At 41.2% G+C, this 24,179-nt stretch overlaps 1 protein-coding gene across 1 annotated transcript in view; it reads left to right on the top strand.

The window, feature by feature from the left end:
* The first annotated feature begins 333 nt into the window (after positions 1 to 333).
* LOC133384136 (protein eyes shut homolog) overlaps positions 334 to 24,179 on the top strand; it is a 126,847-nt gene continuing 103,001 nt past the window's right edge. The window contains exons 1-3 of the mRNA XM_061626065.1: positions 334 to 359; positions 3,105 to 3,213; positions 3,854 to 4,074. Of these exons, the coding sequence (XP_061482049.1) occupies positions 334 to 359; positions 3,105 to 3,213; positions 3,854 to 4,074 (356 nt within the window). The remainder of the gene's footprint in view (positions 360 to 3,104; positions 3,214 to 3,853; positions 4,075 to 24,179) is intronic.

Below are 24,179 nucleotides of genomic sequence, written 5' to 3'. Positions count from 1 at the left end.
AAGCATCTTCTTCTCGCAGTAGCCAACCAGATGCCAATGGGAAGCCCACGAGCAGGACTTCAGTGCAACAGCAGAGGCATAAAACATTGCCATGCCGGCTAAACTCTCAGGATCCTCATCCTTTTTCTCTTGCTCAGGATCACTGCCACCATTGTCCTCCAACTTTTCCCATTGATCACTATCCTTTCATAAAAGAAAACGGGGGGGGGGTTCGCATCCCTGGCTTGAAATGTATTGGTGGTTGGGGTGGGTGAGGTCTGGTTCCCTTTTGCAAATCATCAGAGGGTGTTTGGGCTGGGACAAGCAAGGAGAACTGAGCTAACACCAGAGGCCATGGCTGGATCCCTCAGAGCAGACAGGTAACAGGAAAGGACACTATGGGTACAGACATACTTACTGTTGTGCCTGTTCCAGTGCGTCTCCGCATCTCTTTTCTGAAAATGGGGGTGCACATCAGTAGTCAAACTGCCCCTTTTTACTCTAAAACCTGGTTGGATCAGCTCCAGTGTTTGTTTGTTTTTAATTAAGCCTCAGACAGATTTTGCAACTGATTGGTAGATCAACCCATTGCACCTCCAGGTGTGGCCAATGGAAACACTTTGCTGTAGGCTCAGGCAGAGAGGGTGATTGGCCCAACACTTTGCTGTAGGTGGTTCTGAAAGGTCTGAAGTCACCAGTGGGGAAGGGAAGTGTGTCCAGCAGAGGGCAGAGCTGCTTCAGAACGCAGCCAGAAAAACCATTCTTGCTGCTTTTAGTGACTAGTGTGCCCACAGCCTCATCCTCAACTTGCTGTGCCAGTCCTGAAATAAGATTCTAGTGCTACTATCAAAAATACCAGTATAGAGTGCTGATCTGTTCCAGATGTGGGAAGTCCAAATACATGTATGTCCCTGCCTTGAAGTGTTCCCGTCATTTCACTGTGGGAATAAATGTTCAGTGCTTTCCTTGTCTCATGCAGATTAGCCCTTTTCACTGAGTTGAACGGGGACCCATATACATGCAAGAGATTCCTATATGCCTCTGAGCACAAATGTTCTCTTGATTGGGGTTGCAAGCATTAACATTAGATTACCAGGCACAAATGTTAAGTGGAAATTCAAAATGAAGCATGGAAACAAAGAATACTTTCACCAAACTGAGGGCTTGTTTTAATCAAGCTCTTTCCCATTATGTACTCACATTTGACAACTACTGAAATAATAATTAGCACTCATAATTTCCACACACACACACACACAATAATAATAATTTAAAAACAATTATGTGAAAGCCATCCTTCGGGAATGGGTTTTCATTGCTGATAATGTACGTAGCATTCTCCCCTCAGATTTGATCACGTTTAAAAAGCCCTCAAGAATTCTCAATAGCTTATTTAACGTTCCTTGTATTTATTTTACAAAGTCCCTTAACCTTGTATCCTGCTTTATCTCCAAAACTCAGTACCAGTGTATGTATTAATAGCATCCTTTGTGAGTTGTGATAACTCTATCTCAGTGTAATTTTGATGCTCATAGGTACAGCCCTTCATTTTCCAGTGAATTGCTATTTCCTCCATAGACCAGCAGGAAGGAAAACATCTTTCTAGAGAGTTTGCTATCATTCAACACTGATGCTTCCTGTTCAACAATCACCTACACTAGGGGAAGTATATGTCAACCACAGTTAAACACAATTATTCAGTATCTGCAGTGCTTACACATGTAAAAATCTCTCTCCTCCTGCCCTCACTGTCTCCTTACATTTCAAATTCTCAAATAATAAGCATTAGACAAGTAATTAAAAGGAAGACCTTGGTATTTTTTTTTAGATGTTTGGTTTGCCGAAGTCCATATAACCTGCCTACCTTCTATGTTGCTGTTTGTAAGATAGAACCCCAGTAAATACACATGGAGATAACCCCTTACTTATGCCTGTGGGAGTGTGTTTGGCTCACAAACCAATGAGGAATAGCATGGAGGTGCTGACTTTATTATTTATCTGTTTTTAAAATGTTTATTCTGCTTTTCAGCCAAAACAGGCTCCTGAAGTGGCTTACAGATCACTAAAGAGAGAGAGAAAGTCCATGCCCTCAGTTTTACAATCTAAAAAGACGCGACACAAAAGGAATATAGATTTGGGGAGAGGAGGAAAAAGCAAACTCAAGTGCACATTCTTAGTTACAAGGTGTTCTAATGACCAGCTGGGGTGGAAAAGTTCCTGGAGAGGAGGAGCCAAAAGTTGCTGGTCTCTCACTATGCCAGTGGACTATCCTTGTGTCTCTTCTCTCCTCTGTTGCAGCCTGATGTAGTTATTCGTTATGAACAGGGCCGGTTCTAAAGGGCGGCCAGGTGGGGCACTGGCCCGAGGGCTCCACAGCTACAGGAGCCCCTGAGGGGCCCTCTGCTGCCCATCCGCAATCCGCGGCAGGAGCCACGGATCGCAGGACAGGAGGAACTTCCAAGCCGCCCGCCATCCCTCCCGCTTCACCTATCTTTCTCTACTGTTATTTGCGGCTGCTCGCACTGAGCTCGCAGGGTTGCCATCAATAAAGATGGCAGCCGAGGTTTCCATAAGGGACTGAAGCCTCTGCCGCCATCTTGGTTTATGGCAGCAATGCACGCACTGTGTGCCATCAACCAAGATGGCAGCAGAGGCTTCAGTCCCTTATGGAAACCTCGGCCACAATCTTTATTGATGGCAACCCTGCGCGAACAGCAGAGAAAGGTAGGTGAAGCAGGGGGATGGCGGGTGGCTCGGAAGCTCCTGTCTTGCGATCTGCGGTGCGGCTTGTGCTGCAGATCGCGGAAGGGGAGCGGAGGGGCCTGGGGCTGGCTGATGTCCAAGGGGCCAGGCATTCCTGGAGCCGGTGCTGTTTATGAACCCTCTTGGCCTTTATATGTAGCGGCCACAATTTATATTATTGCAGTGGCCACAGGTATTGGCCCCAAATGTTGGTGCTGGTTCATACAGTTTGTCCAGCCCTACACTCTCTCACATGTGTACAGTTGCGGGCTGCTGGATATAGGAATTAGGCCTAACTTCCAGATATAACTCTCATGCTAGCAGTTTCATAACATCTCCTGTCAACATCATAAACAATAATGAGTTCTTCTGCTTCCTTTCAGCTATATGTTGCCTTTTGACAGTCCTGAAGGCTATTGCCTGCTTGAAATGACTGCAAATGAAAATTCTACTGTACATCGGGGAGTCTCTCTGCCACGTCAGTTGACTCAGGTGAACTTGCAACTCACAACCCAAAGTCGAAGCACAACCCATCCATTTTAATTTCTCTTATATGTCATTGGAGACATGATTTATTAACTCCACTTTTTATTATTAGTTGAGACAAACCAGATAAGTTTCATGATGATGACCATTTAAACACAATATATCAGGCATTCCTCTGCGTGCCCTGCTGAAATTGAAATCTTGTACAGCTTCTGTTTATTTCAGTGCTATTTTCAGTGATAGAAGCAGCCCTTCTCGTGTCCAATACGTTTCATTCCACCCAAACAGCCTCTGGATTACTTACATCAAGGATAGGCAACCTGATGCCTTCCAGGTGTTATTGGACTTCTGCTCCCATCAGCCCCAGCCAGCATGGCCAATTATCAGCACAATGGGAGATGGAGTCCAACAATATCTGGAGGGCACCAGGTTGGCTGCCCCCAGCTTTCATGAAGTTAGAAACCCAAGACACTCTGTGTATGAAGCAGGGAAGCATGTGCTGTAGTTCAAGGATCATGTATGAGTATGAGGTGAAACTCAGAGCATATGTATAAGGCTTGTTTCTGTGTTCTTTTTCCTCAGTTTCCTTTGTGAATAGAGTCTATAGACAGTTGCAGTGATTTTTGATTTTTGTAATCCTTTTCAGGTTACCTTTGGACCAATATTCATTGGAAATGTCCCTGGTCACATTAAGATTCATCCAAGTTCTGGGCCGATTTATGGCTTCAGGGGCTGCATTAGGGAGTTCCAAGTCAACAACAAGGAACTTTTCATAATAGATGAAGCCTTGGGAGGAAGGAACATCGAAAATTGCAACATCCCCGTCTGTGACTATCATCCGTGCCGCAATGGTGGCATTTGTACTAGGTAGGCATCTGGTTCTTATGCTTGATTAATTTCTCTCATGAAATCATTGGGGGTATATATTTATATATTTGCACTTCCGGGAAGGGTGACTTAGCCTGTGCCTGCTTTTGAGACGGGCTCCTGCCTCAAAAGAAGCTTATTCAGATATATCAGTCAGTTTTTTCTTTTTTTTTTGACTGATTAAACTTCTCCCGGGTAGGGAGAAACGAAGAGATTAACCTCAAAGCCTATTTTTGTTGGGACGACCAGATCTCATTAATTTATGGGACGCGGTCCAGCCGACGAAGGTGGGACGGATTTTTAACAGCAAGCTCTATCTGATAAAGCGAACGTTCACCTTATCTTCTAAGAGAGAACGCACTAACAGGCAAGCACCCTTCTTTCTATATTTTTCTTTTACTTGACTTAAATTGTTGCTGTTTAAAAGAGATTTGCCAGATTGATCGGTTTTTGACATCTCACTGGGGAGCCATAACTTCTCTCTGCTACGCACTAATTAATAGCTTATCTCTGTTTTTGTTGCAAAAAGCTGTCCTGGATTTGCATTCTAAAGATATACACAGAAGAGGGATTTCTATTCCAGATTTTTATTTTGAAAAATATTATACTGTTTTGAGACTACTCTCTTTTTGGTCTATTTTATTTTGACGAATCTGTTTCTTGACGATTGCCATTAATTGTTTCGATCCTGGGAACTGCATTTTGTTTACTTAACTATTGGAGAGATAAGGCTGTCTGCTCTGTTTATACTGTGATGTCACCAAGTTTGGAGTATTAACCCAATTGTTGCTGAAATAAGAAGTGGTTTTCCTATATTTTTCTTTTAAAATGGCAATTAAGAAAGTGGCTGAAAATCTGGAAATAACTATGTTTCAGAAAATAATGGATGAGATTGAGATAATGAAAATTGAATTGAGTAAAATGAAGCAGGAGATTAAAGATATAAGAGTCCCTGTGAGAGAGGTGACCCTGGAAGGGGTCCCTGTGAGAGAGGAGACCCCGGAGATTGGAACAGGGGTCCCTGTGAGAGAGGCGACCCTGGAGACTGGAATAGGGGTCCCTGTGAGAGAGGAGATCCCGGAGATTGGAACCAACGTGGAACAGGAACAAGATTTGGAGTCTATGGACTTTAGAAATAAAATCTATTGTTTGGAACTCAATGTTATCTCTGAAGAAATGAATGAAGATTCTAGAGATAAAGTTATCAATGGCATGGATAATCTTCTGGACTGGAATGATGTGATGGAGCCCAATATAGAGAAAATCTATGGAATTATCTGCAGCCATGTGACAATGGAAAAACTTTTAAGAGATGACCCAGTGTATTTTGAAAAAAAGAACAGAGATATGATTTTACAGCAGTATTTCAGCAACCTATTCAGAATGGATGGCAAGAAAATATTTGGGATAGAGGTAATCCCCATCAGACTCTTACTATATGACTATGGCTTTGACAGCAAGATTATTATGGAATACTGATAATGGAAGATTGGATATTGAAATTACTGGACTTAACAAGACTACTGAAGATGGAAGATGGAAAATGGAACTAATAGAGATAATAGAACAATGGCTACTGAAATTATTGAACCTAACAGATTCTGATGTGATGGATTAATTGAAATGTTTATTTTGACTATGGTTATGACAATAAGATTATCATAATTAGTAATGAGATGGATTAATCGATATGCTTATCTGGAAAAAAAAATTGATAGATATATTTCTTAAAGAATTGAAACCTCTCTTTGACTTTTTGTGGAAAGAATAAAGTAATGTTTATGAGATTTGATGATTAAGTAAGATAACTACTGGAGGAAAGTGATTTTATAATATGACTTAAGAGACAGGATTGTTATATATTATAGACTTATAACTGATTTGATCTTTGACAAATGGGAAGTCAATATTTTACTCTTTATTTTTTATTTTTGTTTTTTTTTTTTCTTTTTTTCTTTTTGTTTAACTATTTTTGATTTTGTTTTTTTGTCTTTGAATGTTTTATGATTTTGTCTTGTATGTTTTATGAAAATCTGAATAAAAATTATTGAAAAAAAAATATATATTTATATATTTGCAGCATTTATTATTATTATTATTATTATTATTATTATTAACAGCTTATATGCCAGAATGGCTTCTAAGCAGCTTTGGCTTCAAAGTTGTATTGCAAATTTTATCTTTCATTGAGGTTTTTATAGCCCTTGATTGAAAACATGGGACTTACTCTTCCCTTGTAGAAAAATGATGAACTTCTTAATTTTTTATTTGAAGCATTTTTAGCCCACTCTTCAGCTAAAAAGGCTCCCAGATCAGCTTGCAAAAGAGCAAGATGGTCCCTGCCCACAGACTTAGAATGTGGAAGAAAAGACACAAAAGGGAAAAAAAGGAATGAGGAGGGAAGAGGAAAGGAAGAACACCAGTTTACAGAGCTAATTGGTAGTTCTTATAATGAAGCCGTTCAGGGATAGGAGGAGCCAAATGGAGCTGGTCTCTCAGTAGAGCCAATGGAGTGGCCCTGCTTCCTATCTCTTCCTCCACTACAGCCAAATAGAATGGCTGCTGCCAGGCAACAGCTAAGGGAGGGAAAAGCCTGGAGCCTGACAGGGGTATTATCTCAGCACAGCAGAGCTCTGCTTTGGATTCTGCAGCAGCAGCTGGGTGAGAAAAGAGACAATATTTCAAACCAAAACACCAACAAGTGAAGCATTACAAGCAAGGAACTAACTTTGGTATCAAATATTTCCAATAGATCTGAAATCAGAGTGTTCACTAGGGTTGCCAGGTCTCTGGTTTTCACTCGGAGACTCCAGATTTTTGGGGTGCTCTCCGGGTCTCTGGGTAAGTCACCTTAATCTCCGGACTCTCAGCTTTCATTTTTAAAAAATTAAGTTTCTAGGTGGTCTGGTTCACGAGATATACACCAAAATGTCAGACACCTCCCCTGCAACTTCAGTTAAATGAGCTCATAGCTGGCTGCTCTAATCCTGCCCTTTTAGGTTTGTAGCCAATAAGTGAAGTCAGGGTTGTGATTGACAAGGCAGTAACTAGAGCCATTTGCAAGTCAGAAAACTTGTTTTTTCCTGCTTTTCTGAAAATCTAATTCATTCAGTAAGTATATAGCTTTCAGTCTTTTTCTCTCATGTGTGCAGGAGTCAAACAAGTTTACCTTTTCCTGGGCTGTTGAAGAGGGCACTGTTTTGAAAACTTTCCCAATATGAAGCTTCAATCCAGTACTTGCTTTTCTGGGAGTAAAGCTGTAATCCTAATCCCACATACCCAGGGTAAATCCCATTGGATTCAATAGGATTTACTTTTAAGTAGACATGTTTAGGATTGTGTTGTAAATTGATGGGATTTCTGAGTGAACATAGCAAAGAGTTGTGTTTGTGTTGTAAATCTTTCTCTCCCACTCCAGTCCTATTTTTTAAAGCAATTAGGCAGGGCTTACTTAGGTATCACTGCTTTTGTTACGTTCTGCAATGACCAACTGGGTTTGACAATAAACTATTATATGGGGTATATGTATTTTTACATCTCCAGTGTGTGTGTGTTTGTGGAATCTTTCCAACAACCTTGTGAGGTAGGGTTACAGACTGGAAACCAAGGCAGGTCACAATAAGAAATAAATCCCTTTAAAATCCAATAACCATAAAAACAAGTATAAACCATTGCAAAACAGCTTAAAGTGGCATGATTATGAATTTTGGATTGGGTGAATGAAGTTCCTTATTGTCAGCTTTTCACTGAGACAGCAGCATCGGTGGGGATGCAGGCAGGGCTGGGAATTCCTTGGTAATTGCCAGGCCATAAAGTCCTCAGCTGGCAGCTTGGCTATAAATCTGCCAGGCTAGCAAAGAGGAAGCAAGATAAGGGCAGGGTCCGTTCCAAGCTTACGCGCCAAGCCAGAAATCCAGAAGAGACGTCAGTGAAGGTCTGGGTCCAGTTTGCCGAGAGATCAGTCCAAGTCAAGGTTCAGGGGATAGGAAGACACACAGTGGTCACGCCTGACGTTGTAGTCAGCAACACACTGAAGCCAGGGTCTGTCTTTTAAAGAACACCTCTGCAGACAGGTGGGAACAATCACCCCTCTGGCTTCTGCAAGCGTACTGGTCTTAAACGGACAGGCCGGCCCCGCTGCTGCCTGACTTTCTGTCGTCTTCACTCTGCAGGTAGGAGGGGAGGCTCCTGGTCACTGTCTGACTCTGGCTGAAGAGCTTCAGCTGTGTCTTGGATGCTCTCCAGCTGAGGGGGAGTAGGAGCTGTGTTCTCAGTAGTTTCCTCTGTTTCCCCTTCTGGGTCTGTGGCCGTTACTCCAGAGTCGTCTTCATCTGACAAGTCCTCCGAAGGGGCCATGACACATATCCCTTGAGGTTGCAGTTCAGTGTATGCTTCCCTGTTTGAGTAACCCCCACTGAATACATTGGGACTTGCTTCTGAGTAAACAAATGTAGGAATGCTTTATAGCTATATTTACAGGTTGTGTAAATAATAAACATCTTTGACAGTCATGCTTATATAAATATTTCTTCATACTGTGTCCTGATAAGTATTTGATTTCACACCATGGTTGTAGATTATTATTTCCTCTACATTTTAAGTGTGCTCTTCTTCCTTGGGGTGGTCGTGGTTCCCCTCTGTTGTTTTCATCCTGAGGGGCAGATTAGACTGAGAGATGGTGAGTAGCCCATGGTCACCCAGTAAGCTTTATAGCACATTTCCATTTTAAAACATTAATTAAAATGATTTATATGCAGGCAAAGTTTATTAAGTAGATCCACACAATACGTTTAAAGTCCATCCAACCTGCATTTAAAGCAGATTACTTCCCCTAAAAATCCATGGGAAGTGTAGTTTCTCCCTCACAGTTATAGTTCCCACCACCCTTAACATTCTACAGTTCCCATGATTCTGGGGTGTGATTCATGTCCTTCAAATGTGTGTTGAATGTGATTTAAATGATTGGTGTGGATCTGCACTAGGTATAATGTGCATTCATTATTATAATTATTATAATTATAATTATAATTATTATTATTATTATTATTTCCATTTATAGACAGCTTACTATCTAAAAGATCTCAAAGCGGTTTACAATAAAATACACAAGGTACAATAAAAAACATATCAAATTAATTTACAAAGCAAAATACATAAACAATATCCATATACATAAACATGAATGAAGCCTTAATCTTTAAACAACTAGTTTAAATAGTCTCAGACCTGCAAGGAAAATACGGCTGTGTTACCAATACAAAGCAAGGACTAAAGGGAGTCACAGAAAGCTTTTTATATATTTGAAATTTTCTGTAGAGAATTAAGAGTTACTGAATATATATTTAAAGGTTTTGGGTTAATCATATTTAAAATGTATTGTATGTCAATAACAATTTCAGAGTTTGCCATTTTCAAATGAAATACCAAAACATCAGAATTACAACGCAAGGCATTAAAATTATCACTATTTTAAAAGTGTTTTCAGGATCACCAACAGCTTTCCTATGAACAGGGATGTCAACACAGATGCATAGTTTTACCATATTGGCCTGCACTCTCTTGCCATTCCTGGAACCCCTTTTGTAGATATATTTTCCAGCTTGATTAGATCCCACAAAGCTGATGGCTTTGATATCAGGATGGTCACAAATAAAATTCACGGCAGTGTGAGTTGATTGATCCGTGCTGATGACATTGCTAAACTTATGATGGAGGCTTGAGACAATCTATTTCACTAGGTTGTTGAGGTGGGGGAGGGACATATGTTGACACGTTTTAAAGCCATTTTCTGCTTATGTATCCAACCTCTCTGAGCATTAGTGAATTGAAAGGAACAATTTTAAAAGTTTTTTTTAAACAGGGAAAGGGTTGTAGCTCAGTGGTATGGCACATGCTTAGCACGCAAAGGTCCAAAATTCAATTTCTGGAATTATATTGCCGTGAATCCTGGAGAGCCAATGCTAGTCCATGCCATCAGTACTCAGCTAGATGGTACCAAATGGCCTGAGTAAGTATAAGGGAGATTCCTTTGTTCCTAAAAATGGAAAGAGACCCAAGGGCCACAGTGACTCTTAAATTTATTTATGTATTGTAATTACAACATTTATATACCACTTTATTGTAAAAAAATCTCAAAGCCATTTACAGAAAGAAATAAAACAATAAAATTATTGGCAAAAACAGTTAAAGACAGATATTTAAAAACATTCAAAATAATAAAACCAACAAGTTAAAAATAGATAAAAACATAATAGCTTCTATATCCCAGGATAGGCTTCCCTAAACAAAAATGTTTTAGCAGGTGCAAAAAGGCGCCAAAAAGGGTACAATGAAGGCATCTACTAATGTCATTCAGCAGGGAGTTCCAAAGTGTAGGTGCTGCCACACTAAAGGATCGATTTCTTACAAGAGCAGAACGAGTGCTGTGTGGCACTCATAACATGGAAAGCACACCTTGACCTTGGCTTGGTAGCAAATCAGCAACCAGTACAGATTTCAGAGCAGAGGTATCATGTGCTGATAGGGTCTCACTCATGTCAGCAATTGTGTCGCAGCATTCTGCACTAACTGCAGCCCCCAGGTCAGGTTGCGCTGCATGGGGATTTCTGTGACCTTGGCTAACTTGCTGCCAGGATTTTTTAGTTTTGGTTTTTTATTAAGAATCCTGACTGGTTGTGGGATTGTTAGTTTTCTGCCTTACTCATAGGAATCTTGTTGTGGTTGGTATGGTATTGCATTCGGGAAATCATCACTGTCTTTTCTTTTTCTATTTGCATTTCATTTACCTTTATCCTCACTCCCTTTCATCCATAGAAGCAACAACAGTGGTTCCATGTGCTCCGCTCAACCCCATTAAACCTACTGATGATGCACCTTGTTGTTTGCATGACGGTTTGTTTCTTGCCCAATAGGGGTAAAAGAGAATGCACAAACTGGGCAGCTTGGCTGCACTTGTCATTGTTCCCAAGCTGCTACCTATGAAGGTAGACCAAACCATGTGTGTTTTCTCTCTCTGTCAATTATTATTCACTGGAACTGGGTTGGCTGTCAAAGTGAGTTTGTAAGCAGCCCACAGGGGAGACAGAAGAGTAGAGAATCTTCTTACTCTTACTCATTTCTCAGACCTCTTTCTGAAGTAAAGGGTCAAATCTGTAAAGAAATTTGGAGCAGCCATGTTAAAATGTAGGGGCAGGGCATTCCAGGCAGGGGGCTGCCAACCCTTCTTGAATATGGAAATCTTTGCAGAGGATCCCTGGTCAAGCTTTACCAACAACACAATCCAAACCATATCTACTGAGAAGTAAGTGCTATTGAGTTCTATGCGGCTTATTCCATTAGTAAGTGTGTTTAGAATTGCAGCCTTCAGGTGCATCCATCTTTACTCATGAGTGCTCACATTTAACATCTCCACAACACTAGAGTCCTTTCTTCCTACTGGCCTGGCCTGATGGCATTTAAACCCTTTTTGGCAGAAGCAAACTGGCTAGATTAAATGTTCCCTACCCAGGCTCCACCTTTTAGCTAAGATTTCTATCTTAATTTCCAATCAGAGAAATATTTTTGTTTGAATTGTATTCACCAAGCAACTGTGGTTGATGCTTAATGTATCATGCTTAATGACATCACTCAGCCCCCGTGACATCACTTGGGCCCACCCCATGACATAACTTAGGAACACTCCTGTGACATCACTAGGACCCACCCTGAAAATCTCAGGGTTTGGGATGCTGCTGGCCTGGCAACCCTTCCCTTAATAAATGGGAGCTGTTCTTTGATTCATATATGCAGTGATAAAGACACCATGTGAGATTAGGGTTAATCCCAGCCCAAGTTTTGCCAGATGGGAATGGATGAGTAGAGCAACCAGAGGAAGGTTGAACTTGAATGCAAGTTGTTTGTCTCATGAACAATGGTTGGTGGATTTTACCTGGTGGAGGCCATTAAGCGTGGCAAGTTGTTGATTTATTACCACAAAAAAGAGCCTTATTCAACAATCATGTTTGCGACATAAAACAATTAAATAACCATTTTGATTAAATGTACAAAACTGAAATAGTTCACAGTCATCTAAAATGCTGTCCTTTAACTTAAGCTGGTTTAGTAGCAGTTATAAAGATCCTTCTCTTCGTTGCTTGGTGATACCGGAACATCGGAAAACCTTCCCAGAGATTACATCTCTGAAAAACCACAGGCTGTTAAATAAGCAATTAAATCACAAGCTAGAAACTCAGATCTCCATTCCATAGTTTATTATAAGACTACTGGGAGATAGAGCTGAGCACTGAAAGCTCTAATATTTTGCTTCACTGCGGGCAGAGGGCGTTGAAGGCTAAGCCTCTTACCACCAATATAGAAACATAGTGGCTATGAATGACCTGAAGTTGGAGTTTCCAAGTTGCTTTTAAAGTACAGCACTGGAATCCCATCCAAGAGCTCCCTCATACAAGGACTCAGTTCCCAACAGTGCATTATTCCCAATGGAAAGGGACAAACCTGAGAAAGCAAACAATTGTACGGTAAGGTGAGAGAATAAGATAATGTAGAGATTCCCAAGTTTTCTTCTAAAGCAAGACTGAGCAATTTGTCACACTAAGGGCTGCTTTAGACTTTCATAAACTAGTGGGTGGCAGTTAACTGATTTCAATGGACCCTATGCATTTAACCATATGCTATAGGAAGGAATGGGGAACCTGTTGCCATCTCAGTGTTGCTGGACTACAACTCTCATTGTCACATTGGCCAGACTGGCTGGGGCTGATGGGAGTTGTAATCCAGCAACATCTGGAGGGCCACAGGTTCGCCACCCATGAGCTACAGTTTTTCCCATATCAATTTTCACTGCCACCTACTTATGAGTGGGGATGTTGTTTCTGGATGCTGTGCCTGACATGGACATTCCCATTGGCATGGAGAGTTTCCATGCCATCACTGTTTGATTCTGGGGACACTGACATGGAAGTTCTCCAAATCACCAGGAGTTTCCATGAGATTAGAAAGTGCATAGCCACAGTTGAGCAAGCTTCAGAGTCACTGTAAGGAAGGAGTTCTTCATGTAGATAATGTGTAGACTGCAATGGCTCGAGTATAGCTTTCCTATAGCTTTGCATAGGAAATCCAGATTGAAATCTTTGCTCAGGCATAAAACTCACTGGGCCTGAAACAGGTTGCTGTCCTTCAGCCTAACCTATGTCACAGAGTCATGGTGAGAATAAAATGTTCAGTGCCTTGAGCAATCAGGACAAAGAGTAGGATATAAACGTGATAGATGAATAAATGAAATTACCTTCCTACTCTGTGAATCTGCTCATATATACTCCCAAGATATGGTTGGATGCTCGATGCTCACATTTCCCCTCCTCCCTTTCTGCATGCCACTAAATCAATCGTTTGTAGCAGGCCATCGTTTATTGTTACATCCAAATGGGCAAATTATTATTACATGCCAAAATGGTTTCTAAGTGGTTTACAAGTATAAAATCAATTATAAAATTATGATTTACACTTGCCTTCCAAACCAAGATTGCAAACCAGAATGTGTTACATGTGAACTGACCCTGTGAATACAATCCAGCCCTGTTAAAATCCATATCACTTCAGTGGAAATGGACTGTACCTTAATGGTTGGAATGCTCCCAAGATGCTAAGCATGGAACGAGAATTTTAGCTCAGAAAAATGGTGTGTTGTCTATCAATGAAGAGATCAAATCTCCTTAAGTGCAGAGTTTCTTTTAAAGGCATAGAAGAGTTAGTAGAAAATATGTCACACTTTTCATCTGAATTTGGCAGGAATCAAATAGAGATTTCTTCTCAGAAAACTCCTATACCAGTGACTGTGTCAAAAGTACATTGATAGTGGTTGATGAATAGATTTATTTCTGGCTGCTTAAAAGCTAATCAAACTGTAAACATACATGAGTTTAGTTTTCATACTGCTGAATACAACCAGAAAGTTAATTACACCCATACATGAGTGTGTTTCCAACGTCCCAAACTATTCTCATAGCAATTATTCTTACTGTTGCTGTTCAGCATGTATTGGAGCAGCAGATGGCTCCATTAATGTTAATCAATTAATTATGACTGGTAAATCAAACTCAATTAAAAATAAATTTCAACAGAAAGTAGCTTATCTTCAGATTTCAGAACACTACAAACAGCATAATTGTCAAAATTTGCAAATGACCTTTCAAGTACAGCCTTCCTACAAAATTAATACCAATTTTTATCCAAGAAAGGTAATAATATATCCATCTGTTAAGACCAGAGTCTAGAATATCGATGTCCATTTGATGTTTTGAGTGCTTTTATAGCACTCTAGAGGATCAGTTTACAGCACAAGGAAGTGCTTCATTTTTAGTAATGTGATGGTCATCAAGTGAAAAGGTGACCATTTTCTTTAGTGTTTTTAAAGCTAATAGCTAAAGATATTTCCTGATTAGGCACTGATGGCTAGAAGATATTTCATCAATGGCTTTTATTGCTGGTGGATGTTAGCTAAAACACCATATCTATTTGCATGGGAACTGTAGGGAAACGGTTTGGCAGTTGGAATATAGCCAGCAAAAGAGCAGGTTTCAGCTTCGGCAGCTGGATAGGGGGTTCAAAAATACACCTCTTGCATTTGAAAAAAATAGCTGCAGCTTTGACTGCCCTCACCCCCGTGCACTGCTTATATATTTGTAAATATGGAGATATTACAAAGCCACTATTAGTCTGCAATACTCTTTCCTTCCAAGAGAAAACTGACCTTGTAACAGCTGCTCTTGAAACTTCTTACTTACTCAGACAGTGTCAAACAGCGAGATGACTCAAATTGTGCAAGCATCTGTAGGCTCAATTTGGAATGTTTATTCATTTCAACAAGTTAATTTAGGAATGATCCAGATTAGGCTTGAATTAATTCACTTAAATTCAGCTTGATTCATATGCAGCCTAGGGGAGTTTCCAGCCCAACTTCTTCCCAAGAGACATACCCTCTTCCCTTTCACACCCAAATATATCGGGTGACAGTGGCGGCTGGGGGGACTTGCAGGTAGCAAAGGAGCTCCCATTAGGCCCTAAATATATTTGGGGTCATGGGAACTACATTCTCCCATGATTGTCAGCAGCTCCGGCACAGATGCTCCCAGCAGCTTAGCATCCAGATTCACTAGGAACAACAGGATACGAAGCTCCGCTCGCCGCGCAGCTGATGAACGGGGCATAATTGCAGGTGGGGGTGAAGACGCTGCCCCCATCTGTTAATGGGGCAATGTCGTGCGTCGCGCCCGTGATGTCAGCGCGACGTGCAGTGTAAGGGGCGGGGTCTATAGGACTATTGGGTGACAGTGGCGGCTGGGGGGACTTGCAGGTAGCAAAGGAGCTCCCATTAGGCCCTAAATATATTTGGGGTCATGGGAACTACATTCTCCCATGATTGTCAGCAGCTCTGGCACAGATGCTCCCAGCAGCTTAGCATCCAGATTCACTAGGAACAACAGGATATGGAATGTCAATGGCCATGGGAAGTACAAGTAGAAGTTAAATTATCTATAGTTCATGGCAACCCTAGAGGATGTGCATTGGTATATAGGGTCTAAGAACCTCTAAGAACATAAAAAATAAGAAGAGCCCTACTGGATCAGGCCAATGGCTCAGCTAGTCCAGCATCCTGTTCTCACAGTAGCCAACCAAAGGCCTGGGGAAAACCCACAAGCAGGACCAGAGCACAAAAGTACTCTCTCCTCCTGTGGTTTCCGGCAACTGGTCTTCAGAGGTATACTGTCTCTCACCGTAGAGGCAGAGCATAGATATCATGGCTAGCAGCCAATGCTAGCCTTATCCTCTACCCATGAAATCTCCTTGCCTCTGCCACCAGGTAAGTTTAGTTGGAAAGGGGCTGGGTAATAGGAGGCAGGAATCATAGTGGACTATGCCTGTTGCAAGCCAGGACCTTTGCAGGGGTGTGGGCTGTCATGGGCTGGGGGGGGAGATTCCAAACTGGAGGAATTTATTTTCAAACTTCCTATTCTGAACTTTGGTGGCATCAATAATCACAATATAATTCACTAATAGGCAAAAATTAAGAATGTACCTATAGCCCACAGATATTTCTATCAAACTTTAAAAAGAAGGGAAATTGGGCAGCTATAGTGAATGCACCAGGGGAGCAGGAGACCTGAACTCCTCTCTGAGATATTGTACTGCCCTACAAATTGGTCAAAATGCAAACACCATTTGGGTTGGTCTTTCACAGTCCAATCCACTTCCTGTGTAGCTTGGAAGAATTTGGTAACATGTGCCTCTGAGCATATGGTGAGTGGTGGCAAAACCTGCAATCAGCCCAAATAATAGAAACAAGACATGTGCTGTGCTGATCTTGTTTTAGCAGGGAGGAAGCAACATTATTAAGACAGTTGATATAGATCAGATGGTCACTTTGAATATGTCTGATTTCCTTCACAATTTTAGTGACGTTTTTAGTGACCTGTGGATTCTCCATGAGGGGGGTTGTGTATCACCAAAAAAAGAGTTGTAGAGCAAGCGATTCTGAATCCAACAGTATAAGCCTTGTAAGTTTTTGTTTTGAATTGGAACTACAGAAAGCACCAGAAAGGGGTGGGAGGGGTATTTTCATTTAACATGGTAAAACGCGAAAAATCCCTACTGACTATAGTATACAGCGACTCTCGTGGCTGTATAATATTGCTGGGTTCATACAATTCTCCCCCAACTGGTGGAGCAGTTGTGATTTGGAGTGCTGTCTGGATCATGATTACACAAGTGCTGGAAAGCCTGTGCCATCACTAGGAATGGATAAGAATTTCAATTGTTTACATTTCAAGCAGAATCTATCAAATTTGAACTTTCTGAAACAATACGAGAACTAAAACACAACGATCCTTCGAAATTCACACTTTTTCAATTTTTGCAATGAAGTTCACTAACCAAACAATGCAAAATGCATATATTCGGGGAAAGTGTGCATAAAAATGAATATATGAAAATAACATGCAAAAAATGCATTGCATGATGAGAAATGGCTTGCAAAAATGTGTACATGAGTCAAAACTGCCTACAAAAATGTGTTTATTAGGATAAATTCACACTAAAATGCTGGAGAATTTTCATGAGGATTTTTTGGGGAGGATCGCAAACTGATGCAGAAATATGGAGAACTGAATTTAAGATTGGAAAAATGAGAAACTGAAATGAGAAATGTAATTGACAGATCTTTCCATCCCTACCCATCACTGATAATAAGGGACACAAATCACATACACACACCCCATGCCTATACCATGTTATGTCACCCTCATAACGGAGCTTAGCTGGTAAAAACGAGTTTTGCACCAGTGCCAAAGCAAACAGTTTCCCTGATGACAGTGAGTCTTTAGGCTTTGCCTTGAAACTAGCTGCTGATGTGAAAGCACCAATGGGCTTCTCCAGACTGCCTTGAAAGAAAGACATTTCAGCTCTTCTAAGACTCTCTTCTTTGAAGACTAAACACTCCCCACTCATGCGCATGAACACGCATCAACCAGCCCTCAAAAAAGACAGCAGCAGGGCTGTTCTCCCCACCCCAGAGACTCCCTGCCCATCAATCATATGTGGAGTGGATATTGCCTTATCATCATATTTGCCTTAGGACCTGTAAGACTGTTTTGCCAAAGGCCGTACTCTGCACCAAAGGCATTCTTTGAACTGATTGTTTGTATAAGCCCTGATCTAAATTGATTGATCTGCCTTGTCATTTCAACAAAGCTATTTTTTTAGGTTATCTAGGAGAGTTAACCTTTGCAATATTTACAGAGGTGGGAAATATATAATTTGACTGTAACTAACAGAAAATACCTTGGGCTGCAATCTTAAGCATATTTACCAGGATGGAAGCCTCGCTGATCTCTTTGGAACTTACTACTGAATAAAACTGCATGGGCTTGGGCTGCACATGACACTTTCATATATGCAGATTAAAATCCCTCATGTTGCATAGGTTTAGGGAACAGACCAGAGTACAACTCCATCCATTTCTTGCTTCTACAGAATTACTCTGACAAATTGAGCTTGGCCTATCTGCACCAGTCCTAAAAGAGTGAAACTGTTAACAGACTGTTTTCCATGTCTGTATTGTGTCTATAGAACAAATAGCCCATGCCTTCTGTGGCATGCTAGGCTGCCTGCATGTCCCTTTGAGATTGTAATATTACAGTCCTGTGTATGGGACTCAGAAGGAAGTCCTATTATATTCAGTGGATCTTACTTCCAGGTAGTGTGCATAGGACACTAAATCACTCATCCCTCATGTATATGCACAGGGCTACCATAGTCACTTGTAGTTTGGTCTAGGAGGTAAGAAACTAGCTAATACTCCAAGATCATTGATAGAGGTGATCCAGTGGACATAGTGTACTTAGACTTTCAAAAAACTTTCAACAAGGCACCTCACCAAAGACTCCTGACTAAGCTTAGCAGTCATGGAATAAGAAGAGAGGGCCTCAGGTGGACCAGGAATTGGTTCAGTAGCAGGAAACGGAGAGCAGGAATAAATGGACAGTTCTCCCAATAGAGGGCTATAGAAACAGGAGTCCCCCAAGGATCGGTATTAGTACCAGTGCTTTTTAACTTGTTCATAAACGATCTAGAATTAGGGGTGGGCAGTGAGGTGGCCAAGTTTGCTGAAGATACTAAATTGTTTTGTTAAAACAAAAAAGTTATTGTGAAGAGCTCCAGAAGGACCTCTCCAAACATAGTGAATGGGTGATAAAATGGCAAATGAAATTCAATGTCAACAAGTGTAAAGTGATGCATATTGGGACACACACACACACTTAATTTCACACGTACGCTCATGGAGTCTGAACTGGTGGTGACTGACCAGGAACAAGACCTTGGGGTAATAGTGGATAGCTCAATGAAGATGTCGAGCCAGTGTGCCATAGCTGTGAAAAAGGCAAATTCCATGCTAGGGGTCACTACAAAAGGTATTAAAAATAAAACTGCTGATATCATAATGCCATTATATAATTCTACAGTGTGGCTGCATTTGGAATACTGTGTACAGTTCCGGTCGCCTCACCTCAAAAAAGATATTGTAGAGTTGGGGAAGATTCAGAAAAGGACAAGCAGAATGATCAAGGGGATAAAGTAGCTCCGCCTATGAGGAAAGGTTGCAGCATTGGGGGCTTTTTAGTTTAGAGAAAAGGCAAGTTAGAGATGACATGATAGAAGTGTATAAAATTATGCATGGCATGGAGAAAGTGGATAGAGAAAAGTTTTTCTCCCTCTTACATAACACTAGAACTCCTGGACATTCAATTAAGCTGAATGTTGGAAGATTCAGGACAAGCAAAAGAAAAGTAGTTCTTCACACAGCACATAGCTCAACTATGGAATTCACTTCCACAAGAGGCAGTGATGGCCACCAACTTGGATGGCTTTAATAGAGGATTACACAAATTCATGGAGGATAAGACTATCAGTGGTTACCAGCCATGATGGCTGTGCTCTGCCACCATAGTCAGAGGCAGTATGCTTCTGAAAACTAGTTGCATCTTGCACTCAGGTCCTGCTTGCGGGCTTCCCATGGGCATCTGCTTGGCCGCTGTGATGAGCCATTGGCCTAATCCAGCAGATTCTTCTTATGTTCTTATCACCTCCAGACTGTCACAATCCTGCGGGAGGGATTCAATTGCATACCAGAAATTTAGCTTTGCACAATTAAAGGGTTGTATCCAGCAAACCCATTCTGTTCACACAAAGATAATGTACAATGGAATTTCTTTCCTCACTTTCCTTCCCCCACACACCCCAAATCTATCCTGAGGGTTCCTCCAAGCTTCTGAAGCAGTCAGGGGGGAGTAAGGGTAGCACAAGGAGAGGAGACGAAGGGGAAGTTATGTTGTACAAGCAGATGTTCTTGCACATATGGGATGACCTCATTGGTTGGATACCCCCCCCCAAAGTGGATTAAAGCACTCTGTTGGTATAATGCAATAGATCTACTTTTCTAAAAAAAGGATTTTTTGCAGCAAGGAAAGTGACAAGGAAATGCACTAAAAAGTATGAGATTATGACTGTGCAAGTTTTGTGCAAGCTAATCAGGATGACTGGTACAATAGCCGGGTCATCTGGAGGAGCCCTAAAAGTTAACCAGTAAAAGTGTACGCCATGATTTAGTTTGGCTTCTCATACATTTGGGAGTTTGGGGGCTGTGAGTTTCTAACACTACGCTCCCAACAGAGATCTTTTGATAGTATATCTGTTTCCTTTTATCTTAATTGAGCTTTCACAGCATAGTAAAGAAAAAGACTCCCAATTAGGAAAGAAAAGTACCAGCATTGTATAAATTGCTATGCCTGAGAGATCTCTTTTCATGAAAATGTGGATCACTTTTGGAGCCCAACATATTTCAACAGGGAAAAATAGCACAAATATTCCCCAAAGGCAGAGTCTTCTCCATTATTATTCACCCAGTTTTCAACACTAATATTGTGCTCTCCATTCTTCCAACATTTGAAAATTTGCTTTGGGAGGCAAACTCTTTTGGAATGCTCGCTTTACAGCAGACATGGTGACAAGCACTACAAGCTTTTAAGCTCCTCAGGCAGCAAATCAGATATTTGGAAAAGGCATAATTCTTCCTAGTGTGTATGCCAATGAGGCCTTGGTGTAGTCAAAGAGCCACTTACATTGTTTTTCTAACAGATTTTATTACCAATGCCTTTGCCAGTTGGCACATGTGAGCAATTAACTTGGAATGTGAAGAATCCTTTTGGACCCTCTGGGAGCCCTCTTTCTACAAATGAGATTTCTTCTTTGGTGAATTACAGAGAAGTCACCTGACTTTCATGTGATTACCAGTGCCAGTTTGGGGAAAAGAAAACTTCAGATTCTTGAACGTTATCCAAGGAGCTGGAGCAGTTTGTGAAAGGGTTTGAAAACTGTAAAGAAATTAAAAAATGAAAGAGCCCATTCAGACAGTCTTTGCATCACACCTTTACAGCAAGGTCAAACAAGCTAGAGAGGAGAGGGAAGGCCCATTTCCATCTGCCTCTGGATAATCACAAATGCAGGTAATTTGCCCTGATCAACCTTTCTAGGCATGGGAGACCATTTTAGCTCTCATTCTGTCTTTCCACCAAATATCCTTGAGGAAAAAGCAGTTATCTTTGGGAACTCTTACACACGTGTGTGCACATGCACACACACACTAATCTGACATTCTTTGGCTAGAATATTGGCTGGCAATCACTGTTAATCAGCCCTGTTACTTTGGATTTTAAATTTGCCCTATTCATAAAGGCTCAGGACAGGCACCAATATAAAAAGCCCATTTCGGATGTTCTGTTTTTCCTGGCTAGGAAGGGGGGGGCAATAGAAACAGTTCACAATTAAAGGTGAATCTACTAATTGCCACTTTCCAAAATAAAATAAGGACCAAAGCACAGTCATCTTTTGAAATACACACTTGCCTGGATTTTGAAATGCAGTTCTCCATCCAAGTAACATGTACAAAAATGCACATACTGGGTAAAGTGTGCATAAAGATGCACATATTCGTGAAAATAACAACAAAAAATCATTATTTTAGGGAAATTTGTGTTACAAAAATGTGTATATTAGAGGAAATTGCACAGAAGATGTGTGAATTATGAGAAATTTGCACTAAAATGTTGGTGAATTTTTATGAGGATTTTTTTTAAAAAAAAAAATCTCAAACTGATGTGGAAATGTGGAGAACTGAACTTAAGACTGGAAAAACAAAATGAGAGAAAACAAAATGGACAGATTCTCCCATCCCTACTCCTGAGAGGACTCAACAGACATGGCCATGTGAGCCAAATGATGTTGCCTGATTCTGGGGGAGTCACTGCCTACCTGCCTCTTGCCGTCAGTTGGAGCTGTTGGGGAGAAAAAGGGTTTTGCACCATCATGTGCAATGTTCCTTGGTGTGGAGAAGGGTGGTGATGTTTGGTCATTTCCAGGAGATCAGAAGTTGAGGTCGAGTCTCAGGCTTATGCTCACTGTTTTTCTCCCCTCAACATTAGAAAGTAGGGGATTCTAATAATTGCAGAATTTGCCCCTTCAGTGATTTGCCCTTTCCGCCCGCAGTGAGGGAACCACGTGAAGAAGTCCATGAGCATGACACCGTTCCTCCTGTCACCTAGTGGTAGAGCACATGCTTTGGATATGGAAGGCCTCAGGTTCAGTCCTCAGCATCTCAAGTTAGAAGAATCAGATTGCTGGTGACAAGAAAGACTTCCGCCTGAGACCCTGGCAACCCACTGCCTATCAGAGTAGACTTTATTTATTTATTTATCCATCCATCCATCCATCCATCCATCCATCCATCCATCCATCCTGCCCTTCCTCCCAGTAGGAGACCAGGGCAGCAATACTGGTCCATCCTACCTCGCAGGGTACCTCATTCTGAATTTTGAGAAAGTGCTGAGGGCACCTGTCATGAAATGGCTGTCAAGGGTGCGTGGACATAAAATGGCTGGCATTTTGTGGCATAACACAAAATAACTGCCATATCAAAAAGAGCAGAAAAAAAGACAGGGCCACAAAATGGTGTGGTCATCCCCACCACCACCAATGGGAAAGGAACCTGCATCACTTATCAGCACATTTGCTCTTTGCATTTCTCTTCTGTGCAGAATAGATGGGAGGGTGAGTGTCCAATCCTAGCATCCAGTCAAATGTGGGCATGTTTAAGGGAGGATGTTCAGTCTGGGCAATGCCAAGCCAGTGAAAACAGGAACTGAGTAGAAAGAGCAAACAGGGTCTTGTGGATTGACAGTTTTTGAAGGAATATTTACTGACATCTCTCAAGCACACCATAGGGGGTACTGGCAGACATATTGACACCCACAGGCACTACAGTATGTTGGCCACTCCTGTAATAAATAAATAAATGGACAAATAGTCTGGTATAAGACAGTTTCTGATGTTTGCATGAGATTCCATAGGAAGGTCCAGTGACATATTTCCTACACCATCAGACTGTCTTCAGACTTAGGGAAGGATGTTTCTTCCCAGAAGCAATATCATTGCTGGAAAATGGACTGCCTCTTACTAGGAGTAAATGCTAACTAAGACCCATAGGAATTAAAATTGTTGGACTTACCTTTCATGATTTTGGGTTTCCTAATATAAAAACAGGGGTATCTAGCATGCCTTTGGTTGAAGAACAATAATAGTCCCCCCCAAAAAAAGTTTAAAATGGTACAATAGAGTCATATTTGATTATGGTGTTTTCATTCAGATTTGAACAGCTTTGATCAAAGAGATTTTTGTACAGTTAGGGCATGCTTTAACACCCTGCAAACCTCTTTGACCAGAAATGAATATAATACAAAATATATGAATGTACACCCTGATCAATGTCATACCACTTGTTTGTCTCCAATCTTTAATTTTCAACCAAGTCCTTGTGTGTGCATACCACAAATTCATGACACATGACAAAGAAGAAAGGAAAACTGCTGACAAATTCAGGGCAACCTTCTGGTTGGCTAGTGATTTGATAGCCATGCTAATCATCTCTTTTAGGTCCCTATCCTGAGTTGCTTTTCTTTTTCTTTTTTACTGAAAGGAAGAGCACAGTTTGCCAGGGGTCACCTCTGCTGGAAGGATTTACAATTATTTACTGAGAATCAGAATGGCTGCTTGTATTTGTTGTTTTAAGTTATGTTCAGCTGTCAGAGTCAGTTAACACATCTATACTAGTTGGGTTTCTGATGAAGGCCCAAGCGCAACATTCCTGAACCTCACCTCTCAAGTGCACTGGTGGTGTGCAGCCACTGCAGCACTGCTCTTTCCTGTGTTGCTGAGGTAACATCAGAAGTCCTGAGCCACATGGAAAGGGTCCAGCCTTTAGCTTCCTCCATGTGGTGATGGTGGTATTGGGGTTCATGTTACCCAACTGCAGAGGAACTAGTGGCAATGCTATGGCACCTGTGCACATCCAAATACACATCCCCATTTTGCTCCCAACTAGCCATGCATAACTATGTGGAACTAGCCACACAGCATGGCAAAGAATTAAATTGCCAATGAGGCTTTCAAGACAGGGAGTTCTATCCTAGTTCCCTCTCCTCATTTCCTCTGTTTCATTTCCA

This window comes from Rhineura floridana, chromosome 4, assembly GCF_030035675.1.
Source record: "Rhineura floridana isolate rRhiFlo1 chromosome 4, rRhiFlo1.hap2, whole genome shotgun sequence".
Classification (NCBI taxonomy): domain Eukaryota; kingdom Metazoa; phylum Chordata; class Lepidosauria; order Squamata; family Rhineuridae; genus Rhineura; species Rhineura floridana.
The sequence above is the reverse complement of the archived record's forward strand: the minus strand, read 5'-3'. Positions and strand labels throughout refer to the sequence as shown.